Source organism: Phocoena phocoena, chromosome 5 (assembly GCF_963924675.1).
Source record: "Phocoena phocoena chromosome 5, mPhoPho1.1, whole genome shotgun sequence".
Lineage (NCBI taxonomy): Eukaryota > Metazoa > Chordata > Mammalia > Artiodactyla > Phocoenidae > Phocoena > Phocoena phocoena.
Window position 1 is genome coordinate 114,010,177 of NC_089223.1, and position 17,722 is coordinate 114,027,898.

Sequence of the window (17,722 nt, forward strand, 5' to 3'; positions counted from 1 at the left end):
AATAGGTTCTGAAAACTAGAAATAGAAGCTAAAACTATAAAACTTCTACATGTATTATAGATCTCACAATACATCGTTATCATCTTTGTTTTAAACTGTATGTTAAGTTTTGAAGAAATTTTAAAATGAAATAAACTTCTTTTGTATTTACTCGTAAAAAAAATCAGATACCTACAATTCCATTGTCTGCATTATCAATGTTGTACAAATGTTTGTCTTATATTTGCTATTATATATGAAATATTGTAATTCCTCAAAAGCAAGAAGAGGTGTCTAATTTTCTTTGTACACTGTACCTGGCACAGTTCCCTATAAGTGGGTATAGAATAAACTCATTTTAAATAGCATACTAAATGAAAAGTATCATTTGATGATGAAAATTGATTACAAGCTATCTGCATTTCCAAAACTGGAAAATAAAGCCTGGGAAATAATTCAATATTTTAAAATAATATTTGATTTTTAAAAATGCTTTAGGGCTTCCCTGGTAGCGCAGTGGTTGAGAGTCCGCCTGCCGATGCAGGGGACACGGGTTCGTGCCCCGGTCCGGGAAGATCCCTCATGCCGCGGAGTGGCTGGGCCCGTGAGCCATGGCCGCTGGGCCTGTGCATCCGGAGCCTGTGCTCTGCAACAGGAGAGGCCACAACAGTGAGAGGCCCGTGTATAGCAAAAAAAAAAACAACCCAAAACTTTAAAAAGTAATAATAATAGTAGAGACTTACATAGCATGACATGCTATGCACTGTTCTAGACAAGAGAGATATTATCATTCCCATTTTGGAGATGTGGAAATTGAGGTACAGAAAAGTGATCTGTTTATGTTCACATAGCTAGCGAAATGTCAGAGACTAGATTTAAACAAAAGCAGGCCATTTCCAATGTCGAGTCTTTGAGCCAATATATTATACAGAAAAGCAAAAGCAAACAAAAGAGAATAAATGTGACACTGTTTTTTACTTTCATGTTTAAAAGTTAATAGTTTTATATAAAGATCTGTTTTCTTTATATAAAAATGACCTCTTATAGAAAAGACCAGTATTTATTCAATTTGTAAATATTATACGAGGTAATTGTTTGATTCATATTCAATTCATTATTAGTTACAGAGAATGGCAATGACTGCCACCAGAAATCATGTCTACAAAAAGTATTTGTAGCCTTCCATCCCTACAAGCCATCTTAATCTTGTAATGTCTCCATTTTTCAATTGAGTTTTCATTGTGCAATTCCAATCGTGCTTTAAATATTTCCAGACTAAAATATTTTACTCTGAACTCCATGCTTTTATTTTTTTACTTTTAATCAACAGCATGTCCTTCCCCTTTCAATTTGGCACCCATGAGTGACTGACTTTTAGGGAAGGCTTAGTGATATGTCCTTTTTGGGTGAGATTGTTTTTAGCATGTGAAGGACAGAGAAACTGAACAGGAAAGAATACATGGAAAATACAAATAAGTGAAGCAGTCTGAGAAGGCAGAATCTATCATTATTACAGTGGGCATATGTGATTAAGTGTCTTCAAAACAATGAGGCTCATCAATCAGCATCTTCATGCATTGGGAAATCAGATCATCCCGGGAGAAATCTGAGACACTCACTATGACAAGGCCATCTTCTCATGGTTACACATCACAATCAAGTGCATAGGTGAGGAAAACACTTTTCTGATTTGTTAAGCTTGCGACAGTTAAACCTCCATATAGGAATGTGACTAGAAAGGGGAGAGGCATGCCCTCCCCATGGTGAATATCATCAATGTTTAACTCCACTCTGGAAGAAACCTTGATATCCCCAAGTGAATAAATAAGTACTTAATATATACGACTGCACCCTTGAAAAACGTCATGGATGCATTTCAATGATTCTACACATAAAGTAGCAAATCAAATAAAGTTTCATATTTATGTGAAGGTAATTAAACTTCCAGGACTCACAAATTTATATATAAAAATATAAATACATATATATACGTATATATGTATATACATATATATATATTACTTAGTCTCTAAAGTGAGTTACCCCACAGCGTAACAGGATAATGTTTCTTCCAGTATTTTTATTAGGTTAGTACTAACATAAAGAGTCAATAAGGTCTATTTAAGAGATATAATACCTTTTTTTGTTATTGTTGTTTGGTACCTTCCTCCAACAACCGTCCCTGTGATATTTACTAGTGTGTTGTTCATTTCCTAGTGGATGTGTAGTGTGTACATGTTTGGGATTATAAAAAAGAAATGGGAAGTGTTATAACCTGCTATGGACATTAATGCTGCAAATGTCTGGCAGGTTTAATAGGTCTGAATATGAAAAGTATATAAAAGCTGAGGCTGTTATCCAGATATATTTCAGCCTAAAGAATGGCTTTACTTACCCTATACAGCTATTTAAGACAAAATAGTACTGTTTGTGTGTGAACTCCAAATAATCCCATGGTTTTTTCCCCAGCATGAGTAGATACAGCCTTTAGAGCTACCTGCTTTATAACTTCATAGTCGGTGATTCTTAGGTCTGAACTCATTTCCTGAGGGGACTTTTGAAAAGGATTTACAACACCATGTCTATTTTCAAAATTGTAAGCTAGAATTGCTTTGCCTGTGAAGATGTGATGACCCAAATCTTTCTCTGCAAAACATCCTTTTAAAATATGCAATGATTTGATCTATCAACTGGTCTAAATACAACTTTTCCTTCTATTACTTTAAACAGATTTACATGTTTCAGAGCAGGAGGAGAAAAGCATTAAAGAAAAGCCAATAAGACATTGCTACTTCAATATTCTAATAAACCATACTGAGCTTATTTGGGTAAACATTAAAAAGCCTCTTTGGGTAAATGAACTACATATATGATAATAAAAGACTGCCTTTGCATGGGATATTTTTGATGAGTCACTAAACTGCATGCACTCATAGAGAATACTATGAAATGTTTTCACTAAGATACTGTGAAGTAAGAACGATGCAGAGTCCTAAACAAAGCATTTAGCTTTCAGCAGAGATGGAGAAATAGAAGCAGATAGTAGGTATTGCCCTAATACAGTCTGTAAGACACCATTTTGTGCCATTTTTGTTATTCCTATCCAACAATCACTTTTATGCACATAGTTTTCTCTATACTAGTGCCTGACATTGTAATGTTGCTATTCAGAAAATAAGAGCCAAATTCTGGAGGTAAAGATGGGTAAAGAGGTGAGAAATATGAGAACATGGAGTAGTGCATGAACGCCGTTCACATTCTGAGAATCTGTTGAGAGGCTGAGACTGAACAGAAGTGTAACTGTGACTAGATAGACATGGAAAGAAATATAAACCTGATTGTGATGGTATTAATGTACGTTGAGCCAAATCACTGTAATATTTTTAAGGAAAATCCTGCAAGGGAAGGTAAATTAAGCAAGATGACTCAAAATCTATTAAATTTCTTTGAGGCTATAAAATTCCTCTCTTATCACTAGATGTTTTCAAAAGGAAAATAATACATACAAAAATGTCACCTGGATTGACCTACAATTTAAAAACACTGTCCATTATTATTATTATCATTATTATGTCATTGTCATCATCATCATCATCGTCGTCACTATGCTTCCTACTTAGACTATGCTGACACAAGATGCACAGACACACTTAGAACAATGGTTATAGTTTCTTTTACTGAGTTGACAAAGTCAGTTCTCTACCTCTTTTGCCCTTGATCCTAACAGTATTTGAAAAAGTAAACAAGTTCATTGATTTTGGATTTGGCTACTCATAATGCACCCAAGTTTTTCCCATAATCAGCCTGGATATTCTATTTCTCCTACTTATGAAACATTAAAAATCCTCTCTCCTATTTATATGTAGCTGCCTGAGAATACAAAGCTCCTTCTTACCTGTGTGGTAAAACTTCCCTGAAAATCCAAGGTTGAAGGTAAAATTTGCAACCTGAGTGCGCAGTAAATTTTGAGTCTCTAGTAATGCCTGAAATAAATAAGAAATTAACATGATTTTAGAAAAATAAATATGAAGATTTGGGATGCCTCTTTTTCAAAAGTGTATGCATGAGTGAAACAAAATGTGGGCTTTGTTGCTTTTTGGGTTTTTGATGGCTACTGGTATGTATTATAATCACTATTGTTATTATTTTTATTGAAGGTTACGAATTATGAAGCAGTTAAGTCCTAAGCATTTTATAAGCGGCTGAGAGGCAATTCTCTAACCACACAGCACTGAAATCATTTTTCATTTCTGTGTGAGACATTTCTTGAATTTCAGATTATCACACTTCTTTTCCTTGGGGAAAATTTTTCAGAATTGTTGGATGCAGGCAGGTCCTGTATTTGTCGGTAAAGGATAAGAAGTTAACTTTTGTTTGAGTAGTAACTGAGTATTCTACTTAACTGTGCAACCTCTCCTATCATTTTTAAGGCATAATTATTGAGTTGAAAGCTTGGATTTTTACTTTACAAACTAAACAGCAATTTTATACTTTATAGGATGGTAATTACAAATGAACAAGGAAAGGACAGGTAGGAAATTGGTAATTCCATAAAAAAATATTCTCTAAACATTGCAAAAATTTTCCTAATTTCTCCTTTTGGAATTATTCTATGTTAATATCTTGTTTGTAGACAGGATAAGAACGTATTATTAAGACTGATTTTTGTTACTACTATCCATCTTTTAAGGTAAATAAAGAGTCAAAGGTTTAGACAATTTCTTTTGAGCATTAGTTATGGTGGCTAAGCATTTGCTTCAAAAATTTGTGAACCTAACTTTTTATTTCTCCAGAGTTAAGAGGGCTCTCCGGCAAATTTGTAAAGAAAAAAAAAAAAGAAAGAAAGAAATGACCAAATAATTAAAAGGTGGATAAGCTATAGTTTCTGGTTATCCAAGATTGCAGTTATACTGCATGTAATCCTGGCTAACTTATTTAAATATTATCAATTCAATAGAAAAAGGAAAAAATAGACCTAGTAGTTTGACTCAGTTATATAAAATATTCAAAAAAGTTCTCATAAAAAAGCAAACTAGATACTAAAAAGAGAGTAGAGTTAAAAATAAATATATTGAACTAGTTGAGCTTATTGGTAAAGACTGTAGAATATAGCTTTAAAATTAAAAAAAATAAAACGATCATGCATCCTTTTTTCTAAGGGAGTTCCTTTTTCTGGCACTATTGTTATGTTCAGTGCACAATCCCTGAGCTTTCATATATTGAAATAGTTTTTTTTGTTTTTTTTTTTTAATTCTTCCTTTCCCTGTTCTCCTCACCGCTCCAACCACATCCACTCAATTTTCTACCTCTGGGGTCTTGAAGTCATTCTTTATTCCACATTTATTTATCCACCATCCATTCTTAAATTCAGTAAATATTCCTTGTAGGTGGATACAGTGTTGGGTTTGGCAAGCATAGTCTCTGTAACCTTGGGCTTTACTGAGAGGGAGAGAGATATTAAATAGAGGGTCCCACAAATGTGTAATTACAAATCATAATAAGTGCTACAAAACAAATCTAGAGCATGTTGTGATAGATGCAATAAGGGATTTAATTTAGACTGGTGAAGTGGGCCTACACTTGATACTTTCTAAGGGGCCATTTTAAAAAGGTCAAACGATCTATTTTTTCCCAATCAGCTTGCTACCACTTTAGGCAGGCCTTCATGTCTTTTTCTTGGGCTTTAAAACACTGTAGACTGCTAACCATATTTCCACCTTCCTCTATTCTGTTTTACACTCTGCAGTCATGCTAACATCCTAGAAGCAGTAAATGCACTCTACCCTTGAGGTCAGGCAAGCCATTCACTTAATGACTCAGCTTGGTCGGTCATTTCACTTCTCACAACATTCCCCTTATCTGTGAAATGGGATCATGCTTAACACTTGTTTCACACTATTATTGTGAAGATTACATTGTATTAGGCATACAAAGTGCTTAGCTAAGTGCCTGGTACATAGCCAGAGCTTGATAAATGCTGTTAATGATCACTTAATATGTTATTCTCTTCCCACCAATTAGGTATAAATGGTGCCTTCATATTTCCATATTAAGCTACCTGCATTGGTATTTCCCCAAATCACCCTGTCGTCTGCACTATTCCCCACCTCCTACATTTCTCCATGTTTTTCTCTGGTTTTTTTTTGGGGGGGGGGGGGCTGGAAAGTGTCCAGCTGTTCCCAATCTCATTTTCCAGTCCCAACCCATTTTTAAAGATCTGCCCAAATGCCACCTTTTTGTATGAAGCCTTCCCTGATGCCTTAAAGCTTTTCCTTTTCTCATCTCCCAAAGTAAGTTCCTAAATTGTTTACCTTAAGACTTGCATCATTTTCCACTTTACTATATAACTTTGTATTTTATTTCTCCTTTTAGTCTAAAAGTACCTGAAGGTTGATCAAACCTTACTCATTTTTACACATGCCGTGTTGCTAAATATAGCTTCGTATATATGGAAGGCATTTAAAAGATGTGATAGGAGCATATATTAATGCACAGCTGTCAATTGAAGTAGTTTCATTTATTTTTATTACTAATATTTTTCTGATGGTAAAATGATAAAAATGGCTCATGGACCATACCATTAAATGATATAGATAGGATCTTGCATTTCATGAGCACATTCATAATATGGATGTTTTATAATCTTCTATTGTAAGTTGCCTAGTAAGACAAGCTCACAGAGGTGAGGGCATATGGATTTTCTTCCACTGGCGCTAATTAGCTATACGAAGAATTTGACGGACCTTTCCATTGTTAAAAGAAGTAGAGTTGTCTAGTCACAGGCTCCCAACATGTAATCTTGATTAATGTGGGAGTAAAATGACAATTTCTGTAAGTAAAAACAAAACAAATGGATAAAAAGAAGCAAATTCTAAAAGATTCAAGCTTTCCTACTTCATTGTAACTGAATGTTCTTTGAGTTTCAAAATTCAAGGAAAGAAAGGTTCAATGATAAGAAAAAGAGAGACACAAATAAATATGTATAAAGTGGATATAATTTTTAAAAATAAAACTCAGAAATAAATGTAAAAGAAAAACATGTTAAACCATAAAAATTAATGAAGAAATATAGAAAAAAATAAAGGATTGAAATACAGGAAAAATGTAAAATGCCAGAGGAAATATCAGACAGGAAAAATACAAATATAAAATTATGAATAAATAAAATATAATAAAACCAAAAAAACTTCTTTTGGAAAAATTTGTTAATGGACTAGAAATAAGGTCTCAATTTGAGATAAAAATCAAACAGTAAAGCATAGGAAATAGTATACAGCTGTATATATATTATTTTTATCTGAATATTTTGTGGGGAAATTTGACTAACTTTTGAAAATATATGTAAAATAAAATATATACAGTGTTTGGATAATAAACCTTAGTTATTTTCTTTAATAGTTTATGTCATAAAAATATATGTAAATGACTTTGAAGTTTTCCCTTGCATTATTTATGAAAGGCTAAGTTATTTGATTGGGTATCAAAGAGAATAAACATATAATGTATTTAAGCAGAAGCAAAAAGTCATTATTTTAACAAACATTACTTGCATTCACTTAATGTTCTTATAATAAGTTCCTCAGTATTTAATAAAGCAAGTCCAACTCTGCCCTACTGCAAAATGTTAAAGAGAACAATGGTTTTCAAACTTTACCAGACATAAAATTTTCTAGAGGAGGCTGCTAAAATTGTCAATTCTGGGGACCCACTTGAAGAGTTATTGATTTAATCTGTCTATGATGGGGCCCAAGTATGTGTATTTCATTATAGACCCCAGTTGGTTCTTAAGAAGGGTCAAGCAATTTTTTCCAGTTTACCCATAAGAAATGAAATGAAACACCAGGATGCTTTTCCCAGGCCCATTTTCTGGGTATTCTGAGTTACAGTATAGGATGGAGCCTAGGAATCTGTGTTTTTAACAGTGATTCTTATAGTTTTAAACTGGAGATTATAGCTATCAAGGAACTTCAGGAAATATTGTTAGTGCACTATTCATATTTAATTTCAAGGTATATTGCATATGTCTTAAGCCATTCTGATATTCAGATTGTTTATCATCAGGTTAACACTTTCTCTACGTGTACGTAATTAATAAGTCATGACTGTATACATACTTTGGTACAGGCTTATGTTTTCAGAATTTCAAATCAAATACCAAAGGGTGATAGTTTTTGTTTGTCTGCCTTGGAAAGTTTTTTATTACATTCAATAAGTCAATAAAAATGTTATCTTATTTACAAGATCTTACTTATCTTTTTATCTTACTTACAAGATCTTGATGTGGGAATCAGAAAAGGTTACATCTATACTTATTTTCCAGGTGGAAAAAAATTGCTTCATGGAAAGTTTAAATGACCCACCCAGATAACACAACAAGAGGGCCAAAATTGAGCATGTTTGCCTTGACATTTGGTCCGACTTTAACCTCAGGTCTCTCTACAGTAAATCTGTGTGGCCACCCAGTTTGACTCGGAATTTCATGAACTTTTGTGCAGAGACTATTTGTCAATGTACAGATGAAAATGAATAGGGCTGACCCAGGGTGAAAGTATGAAGCTTTTGAAGTTTGCCTTTGATAGTTTCTGCCTCCCTTCTTGTTCATCTCTTTCCCCTTTGAAGAAATCTCCATTCCTTCAGAAATCTACTCTCTTCCTTTTTTTTTTTGATAAAATCTTACTGCTGCTCAAAGAGGAAATTGTTTGATATAATTTATAAATTGACAAAAGCTTATTATACCAACATGCTGAGTCTTCTAAAGAATTTCACATGGAACAGTTTAGCTATGATTGTGGAATGGGTGAGTTAATTAAGAAAGAATGAATGTATACTTCTGATATCTTTTGTAGGGAGAAAGGTTTGGGGCTTGGGGGGTCCTTCTGATGAAATTACATTCAATTCAAAGAACAACTTGCCAGGTAGAAAAACACCATAGTGTTTCAGAGCAATTATCCTCTCGCTTTCTGCCCATCACCTAAGTGTTCCACTGCTATCTATCTTCTCTCACTTAAGTCTCCAGGAAGCAAAGAATCTGGAACTCTCTCGGCTCTCTACCTCCTTGTGCTATTATTCACTCATTTATCCATTCAAACAGTATTGACTGAACCCCTGCTTCTTGTTTTAGGCATTCTTCTAGGTACTAAGGACACAGTAGAGAATGGTAACAATAATATCTAACATAATTGTGTTAGGTACTTCTAGGTACTATGAGTACTATAAGAAGTACTCAACTTGAATTATCTCTAAATCTCTCCACGATCCCTTGGGCTTCCCTGGTGGTGCAGTGGTTGAGAATCCACCTGCCAATGCAGGGGACATGGGTTTGAGCCCTGGTCCAGGAAGATCCCACATGCTGGGGAGCAACTAAGCCCGTGCACCACAACTTCTGAGCCTGTGCTCTAGAGCCCACGAGCCACAACTACTGAGCCCGCATGCCTAGAGCCCGTGCTCCGCAACAAGAGAAGCCACCGCAATGAGAAGCCTGCACACCACAGCAAAGAGTAGCCCCCGCTTGCCGCAATTAGAGAAAGCCCATGTGCAGAAACAAAGACCCAACACAGCCAAAAATAAATAAATAAAATAAATTTATTAAAAAAAATCTCTCCATGATCCCTTTATTAACCCTATTTTACAAGTGGGGAAAATAAATCGCAGAGAGCCTAAATAAGCTACCTAAGGCTATGGAGATAGAAAGTGTCTGCCAGACAAAACCACTATATTTGTTGTTTTCATGGAGGTTACATTCTTTTTAGATATGCAGATGATACACATGACAAATCAATCAAATAATTATTTAATTGAAATTATTATTAATGTAAAAATAATTATAGTATATGCTAATATTGAAACTAACACAGAGTACCTACATTTTAACAGGATAGGCAATGAGTTGTATGAAGGTCTTTCTGAAACAGTGGCAGTTTAGTTGAAAGAGAGAGATGAGAGGCCAGCTATGTCTAAAACAGGGACTCCAGAGCATGTGCTCCAGGCAAGGGAGCCAGTGAAAACAGGGTTCCATGTCAGGAAGGACCTTGACACCTTTTTAATACACCACCCTCTACTTCACTTCACATAGGATATGATTTACATTTTAAATTGATTTCTCTGGCTACTTGCTGATAAGGAACTGTAGGAAAACTGGTAAGAAATGGGGGAAATCATTTAGGAGGATTTTGCAGTAGTTCCCGTAAGAGAAAATAAAGGCATGGCTTCTACTGGTGGTACTGGAAATGGAAAGAAGTAAATAGTGTAATTATTGATGGGCTGACGTGGGAAGTAAAGCTGAGTGATTTCATTAATGATTCAGATTTCTGACATTCGATGAAGTGAGGGAAGAGTTGAGATAGGTTTTGAGGGAAAATCAACACTTCCATGGCTACACTAAACATTTCTTCCCCACAGCAGGATGGCTATGTTGTTGAAACCTCTACATTACCCCTAACAGGAAGAACAGAGTTTAAAGTCCCACATCGTCATTGTTTTCAAACATTGGTACCCATGATTAGAGGTGACTGAACAAGGAGTGTATATATTAGTAAGGGGAGTGGTCTCATAGTACAGGGAGTGCTTTTTGGATACCGGAAGGTTAAACATTGATACTGATTAAAGATACAGGCAAAGAGAAGAAATAAATTGAAAATTAGTTTGACCTTGTAAAATAATATTAATTCATGTCACGTATGTGAAGAGTCTGCATTTTCTGCTTGATTATCAAAGAACACAATGAAGGTTATATAAATCATTAAACTTGAAGTGCATTTACAGTGTTGTAAATTTTGATTGTATCAGCAAAGTCAAAGCATGTGTCTTTGACTCCCTTCCCAGTGGCTATGGACTGATTTGTCTTGTGCCCTAAACTGTTACGGGCGAATGTCATTGGCATCTCTGTGTCCACAGAATTCTAAGCCAATGACTTCAGTCCATTCTGAAAGCATGTGAGATGAATTTCTGCTTCTGCTTTCTGACTGGCACTCTGGTTCTCTCCCTGGGATCAGAAAAATTCCATAAAGGTGGTGAATTACTGCCCAGTTCTTAAGAGCCCCAGTTTTTCTTCAACTGTATTCTCAAGTTCAGCCCATAGAGGTCACCTTAAACTGTGAGTATGCCCTTCTCTCTCTACCTCTGTTTCCATGTTTTTCATGCTCTACCTAATCGATTGGAATTTTGAATCAAATAAATAAATTTGAATCAAATATGAACTCGTATGACCCTTGAGATAGTACTACTTGAACCACTGGCTTTTTCCTTTATAAGTTAGTTCTTCTAAGTCTCGTCTTCAATTGTATTATTTAATTTACTTTTTCTATAAGCTTTGCTCCCAAGTCTCCATCATGGCCTGCAAGAATTTTTGAGTTGTAAAGAGATAAATATAATGTAACTTTAGAATTCATGGTTCATGTAGCATGATTATTTCCTTAAAAGGATTTTATAAAGTAATGGCAAGAATAACTGACTTATTTTCCCTAGGCCCAAATGTTTAAGTAAATGATAAAGTAATAGTGAGATAGAACTATCTTACATGAGGACTTCTTCGGGGATGTGGAATGAAACTGGTCATTGTAAGCTCAGTGACTGAAAGATGGCTTCAGGAATCATCAGGAATCAGAGAGCTGAGAGAAACATACACATGCACAACAAAATAATAATGTCAGACCTTTATTAAGGAAGGATGGGAGCAAAGTCGTTTTAACTCAAAATATTTCCAGAGATTCTAAGTAAGGATTTGCACTGAACTGGGCCCAAGTTCTCTCTGTGTTAGGTTGAAACTATAAAATGAAACTTGAGTCACCCTGCATAATCCTGACTTCTGTGTTGGAGAGCCTACTTGATAGAAATGCTTTGTCCTGCGGTGGAAGTACCAAAGCAGACACAGAATCACCTTTGGAGCTAGCTTGGGGTCTCTGAAGTGTGGAAGCTTGGGCTGCCTTCAATAATGAGTCATCATGGATGATTTTATTATGTAAGAGATGATAACTAGTGAAACAAGAGTTCCTGATTACAGATTCCAAACGGTGATCCATGGGTCACTGGGTCTGTAAAATTTAACAGTTCCATGAAAAAATAATTCCATGTTCAAAATGTTTGGGAAACACTGTAGTATATCCCTCTTGGGAGGTTCTCAATTCACATTTACATGCTAAAGTCTTTAGTAGAAAAAATTTTGTACTTGATTTCTCTCAGCTTTTCCCCCAAACTATTTGCCAGCAACACACACTCCTACCTGCCTAATTTTAAGATACAGACTTAGGGAAAAAACATTAAGTGGATGGCTAATACCTTGGAGGTGGAGGTATTTCCTGGGGTCATGATATCCTTGATCAAATACAGTTTTCTATTTAGTATCAAATGCAAATTGCAAAATATAATAGCTGTAATTTTACATGAAATGTGGTTCTGCATATGTATTCAGTTATATAATCACATTAAATCTCTGCATGTGATCTGTAGAAAGAGGACTTTTCCATTATTCCAGGATTTGTCATCCCACAAGAGCTTCAGATCAAAATCAGTTTCTTAGTATTATGAAATCGTGGAAATATACTTAGAAATAATTACCCTTTTGATAAACATGATGTTATTCTTGTTGAAAACTTATTAAAAACAACTATTAAGTTGTTTTCATTACCTAAATTAAGGATACGTCTAATTAAGTAAATTTAGACGTATCTCTAAATTACGTTTTACTTCATGATCCAAAAAAAAAAAATTCTCATTTTATTTTTTAGGCCTTAAAAAATGTAGGCCTCTCCAGCAGCTGTCTGCTTAATCAAGGTCAGGTACTGGCATCCTTCCTTAGGAATCGTGCTCTGTCTCTGTTCACAATCTCCATGTCTCATTCTCCATCCTCTGGTCACAATCTCCATGTCTCATTCTCCATCCTCTGATCACAATCTCCATGTCTCATTCTCCATCCTCTGGTCACTCGGTACAAGTCTAGGGCCTCTTACAACAGTTCCTGGCACAACACAGATATCCAGTAGTTGTAGGCTGGTGGTGTAACTGACCTCCCTAATTTCATCTCTAGAAATACCCTCTGCTCACATACAGTCAGAAATCTCTTCAAAATGTCGAGGTATCAGCTTATTAGCTATCATCTTTCATTCTTTTGCTTATTAACTATCATTCTTTCATTAAATATTGTGTTGTAACAATTCCAAAATATTTCTTGAGCACAGAAGGTGTACACTCTATTCTCAGTTTTATACAACTCCTCATTCTTTCATGGATGCACCCTAGAAACACCTGAACTCTGTGTCAGATTTTTAGGATATTGGAGACAGGTTTCAGAGATTCCTGCCATAGCTTTGGCAGATATGTCTGTTCTATAATAATTCTCCTAAAAATGTCCTGGAACCACAGAAAGGGAGTTCTGAGGATGGTAGGTATTCAGCATTTTAATTTCAGTTTTATCTCTACAGCCATTTCATTAAAGATTAAAAAGAAAAAAATTTACTTTCTTGTCAGTTTCCATCATTCCTGTCCCACAGAAGGAAGGGATACATTACTGAGAGTATCAAGGGATGTCTGCAGGTTTTTATCCACTTTTTCTTAGTAAGGTATAGTCTCTTCCTGTCTTCTCTGTGATTTCACTCACAATTTCTCTCTACTCAAAGTATAAAGAAAATTCAGGTTAAAATCCATATGATCTTTCCAGTGGCCAAACTTTTCCTTTCACTAGAGTTATTTCTTTAAGATTTATACTTGAAAATTACAAATCGTATGTTTTAACTTTATTACTATCTTTCTGTTATTAATTTTAAAGGAACCAAAGCTTTGCCTTACTTTTATTTGCTACATTAATAGAGTCAATCTTATCAATCTGAAGTTACCACTGGGGCAGAGCAAGTTGATAATGGTGAAAATAGCTGTGTGCAGTAATGATTCAACTGATTGATATGCTGTAAGTGATTTGAACAAAGATAAATCATTGACTTTATTGGGTATTGAAAAATTGCATGATACGTGTAGGATAGGCGGCATGCCGATATCTATATCTATATGTGTGTGTGTGTTTTACGTCCCACAGTGAATATATTTGTCTTCTTTCTGAATAAGGATATTTATTTTTAAATACACAATTGGGCTAATAGATGAATAAACAGACTGCATGTATTAGCAAATTTATTATTTATCATCAGGGTGTACCCTATTAATGTGGTACCTGATAACATAATTGTTTAGACTTTTAAAAAGGATCATTAATTCAGAATATTGACATATTTGGATAAAAGGATAGGAGTGTCAAATTAAAAAAATCAAGAACATTCCCTTGATGGCTTAGAAAACAAAGAAAGGTTATTACTGATAATAAAATTGAAACTGCAATGGTCATTAGAATTTTTCATTTAGTCATTGTGATAGTATAAATTCAGTATTTAGTTTATTTAACAGGTGAAATGAGAAAAATTTATTTGTAAATAAACACATCTACCTGTAGTAACCAAATAGACTTTAAGTAAATACCAAAAACTTTATCTGCATAAGGAACTGTACTCCAACAACTGTTTATCTAACCACTGGTATCTTTTTTTTTTTTTGCTGTACGCGGGCCTCTCACTGCTGTGGCCTCTCCCGCCGCGGAGCACAGGCTCCGGACGCGCAGGCTCAGCGGCCATGGCCCACGGGCCCAGCCTCTCCGCGACACGCGGGATCCCCCCCGGACCGGGGCACGAACCCGCGCCTCCCGCATCGGCAGGCGGACTCCCAACCACTGCGCCACCAGGGAAGCCCAAACCACTGGTATCTTTGAAGCTGTCTCCTAGGTCTTGCTAATATACTGTGCCCCTTTAAAAATTATGTAAATAAGTAAATAGTCTCTGTGTAAATAAGTAGTCTCTGTGTAGAAACATTTCTGTGTCTTATTTTCATGTTATTTTACCATTTTGAATAAATCTGGATTAGTTAAAATTTTCATGATCAATCCCATAAACTTCAGAAATTTTTTCGTATGCTACATAGTTTAATATTTTGCAAATGCACAGATACATATATTTTAAATGCATATCACAAAAATCATTTCCAAAGGCTAAATATCAAATCATGCGTCAAATTATATACATTGGAGGCATTAAATCTTCTTTACTGTTTAAGTTCGTATGTAGCAGAATCTTCTCATTATACTGCCAGCAAGGAAAAGATGCATCTATTTGTAGTTTTCAAAAAAATCAATATGAAATATACATGTCATTATCTATATAGATTTGGTTATAGAAACCATACCCAAAGTATATTACCATTCATAGTATAGATATTTCAAGGTGGATTTTTCCTGTATGTTGTAGACAAATTATCTTTCAGCAAGTCTCTCCCTCCCTCTGACAAAATTTAAGACTTTTGAAAATAAAAAGCTCCTGTGAGATGTTGTTAACACCCCCTCAAGCTCAATTCTATTTAAAGCCTAATTAGGATTCAGGCTCTTAACAAAACAGTCTTGACATCATCTGATAAACACCTACTAGTCTACCAACTCTGCCTTCTGGTAAATGAAGGGAAACTAGTGAGGTATTCATAAAGGAGACCGACAAAAACAAAAATATATTAATGGCAACATTTTCTGTACAGCTCTCATTTTCCAAGAAGGCAACATTCAAAATATTTGCTATGTAAAAGGTATCCTTTATAGTTCTATGACTGACTTTATCCAGCTTTCACAGTATAGTTTTTATACAGAATTTAGCTATAATTTAATTTTAAGAAGGACTCTCAAATAAGTGAAATATGTTATTGTATTTACTCATGCAGGAAATATTTGAGTAGCTAATATTCCAGCTGTTCTACATAGTAGAGATTCAGCTTTGAACAAAACAAAGTCCTTTCTTTAGGAGTTCATATTCCAGTGGATGAGACAGACAATAAACAAATAAAGATATGGTGCAGTAAGATGACGGTACTAAGAAGCCGTTGGGGAGTTTTGATCAAGCAGAGATATCATGTTCATCACACCTTGAAATCTGGTCATTGTATGAAGAATTACCTGGGTCAAGGAGGACATGTATGGAAGAGGGAAACATTTAGAAGAAAGAACTACCCTATTTGAGGAATGAATGTCTTGGAGTTGGTGGTAATGTAGGAGGAAAGTGGTCAGATTCGGGATATAGCTTGTAAACATCTAGGACTCTAAATATCACATGATGAACTGAATGCAGCTTGTGAGAGATCTGAATGGGCTGCATGATGACTACTGCATTTGTTCCCATATTTTGTGTATCAGATGAAAGTTGTTTGGAAGTTACCAGCCACATCTATTCTCAGGGACTGGAGTATCTCTTCAGCATCCCCAGAGTATCATTTAATGTGTTGGCTTCATCTACAAAAAGCAGGTGTTCCTAATCAATTAAAATTTTTGGCCAAACAATTTTTTTTTTTCCATCTGTGTTTTCATGAGAGCTCAAAAAGTGTGGAGTGAAAGCAAGTTTTTTCAAATATTTTGGGAAAAAAATATTGGGATGAGTTATCAAGTAAAACTACTGCTCTAATGATTTTTTATTTAAGAATATTAGATACCAGGTAAATGCAGAGGAAATACATTGAGACATATTTAACAAACCTTATTTAAGGTATCTGAAACAATGTAAAATGAAAAGCATATCATTACCAACCATTTTATGTAGATATTGTGGTATAGACATCAGATATTAAATAGGATTTACACTTTCATTCCATTCTCTGAACTGTTGAAATAAAACTCAATAAAACTTAATTCTTATTTTACTAATTATGGCTCGTTTAGCATTATAAAAAAAACTTAACTAAGTGTTAGAATTTGTTGAAACAAAAGTCTTCTTACTTCTATAAATGAAGTGTAGTTAATTCTTTTAAATAAGTTCTTAAGGAATCTCTTTCCTAGAATATATTTAATCAACTACAGGGACGTTTCATTTTATTAACTGACTCTTTAGTTTGACGTTGCAAATATCTCTCACCTTGGGCCATGAATGAGATAAAGCGTCTTAAAAAAATCTTACTCTCACATTCCACATTATTTTACATTAATCTCCAGAATTACTTTTATATTTTTGAGCCATCTTTATTCTTCCTAATTGCTGCATCTATTAAGCAAGACAGATACTTTTCTACAATATCCTTGTTAATTACTAACATATCCCACATTTACATAATACACTTTTGGGGGCAATTTCTGTGCTAACATTTCATGGCTAATAGGAAGCAACTTGCTTTCCTTTATTAAGTGCACTAAAACTTCATGCCCTAGACATCACTGACGGTAAACATTTGATTCTGCTCAAATTTAATGCACCGAGGCATTTTGCTGTGCCAATATTAGGTTTATTTATGTGCTGTGTTCTGCATTGTTAGCTGCTAATGAGACTTCAACTCTTATTGCTCTAAGGCCTGAACAGTAACCTCATTTTAATGAGTTCATTATTTGCTGTCTTCTGAAAGGAAGACAACAAATTTTCCTTTTAATTAAAGGTCAAAACACCTCTGGTGAAGGAAAGGGAAGAGGTTATCAAACCCTAGGAGGAGCTGAGAGGTAGCTCTTTCAGATTTCTAAGCTAAGCAGAGTTAGTGTAGACTGGGGCAGGTGGTGGTTTCTCAAGAATATAGACAGTCAATCAATCTCCAGAGACCAAGGTGCATCTAAATTTAAGACAAATGAGAACCCTACAGTACGATAGCTAATGTGCCTAAGACTGTAAAAAATGAAAGTCAGCCAAAGTAATTAAAGAGGCTTTACTCCTACCCAAAAGGGCTCCCTGGATCAATAGGGCTGCAGGGGCATGAT

The 17,722-nt window shown here is 34.9% G+C and overlaps 1 protein-coding gene across 2 annotated transcripts in view; it reads right to left on the reverse strand.

The window, feature by feature from the left end:
- Positions 1–17,722, reverse strand: part of LOC136123111 (bifunctional heparan sulfate N-deacetylase/N-sulfotransferase 4) — a 239,054-nt gene that overhangs the window by 140,887 nt on the left and 80,445 nt on the right. For both annotated transcript variants that reach the window (XM_065877191.1, XM_065877190.1), the window contains exon 2: positions 3,875–3,962. In XM_065877191.1, coding sequence (XP_065733263.1) covers positions 3,875–3,962 — 88 coding nt within the window. The remainder of the gene's footprint in view (positions 1–3,874; positions 3,963–17,722) is intronic.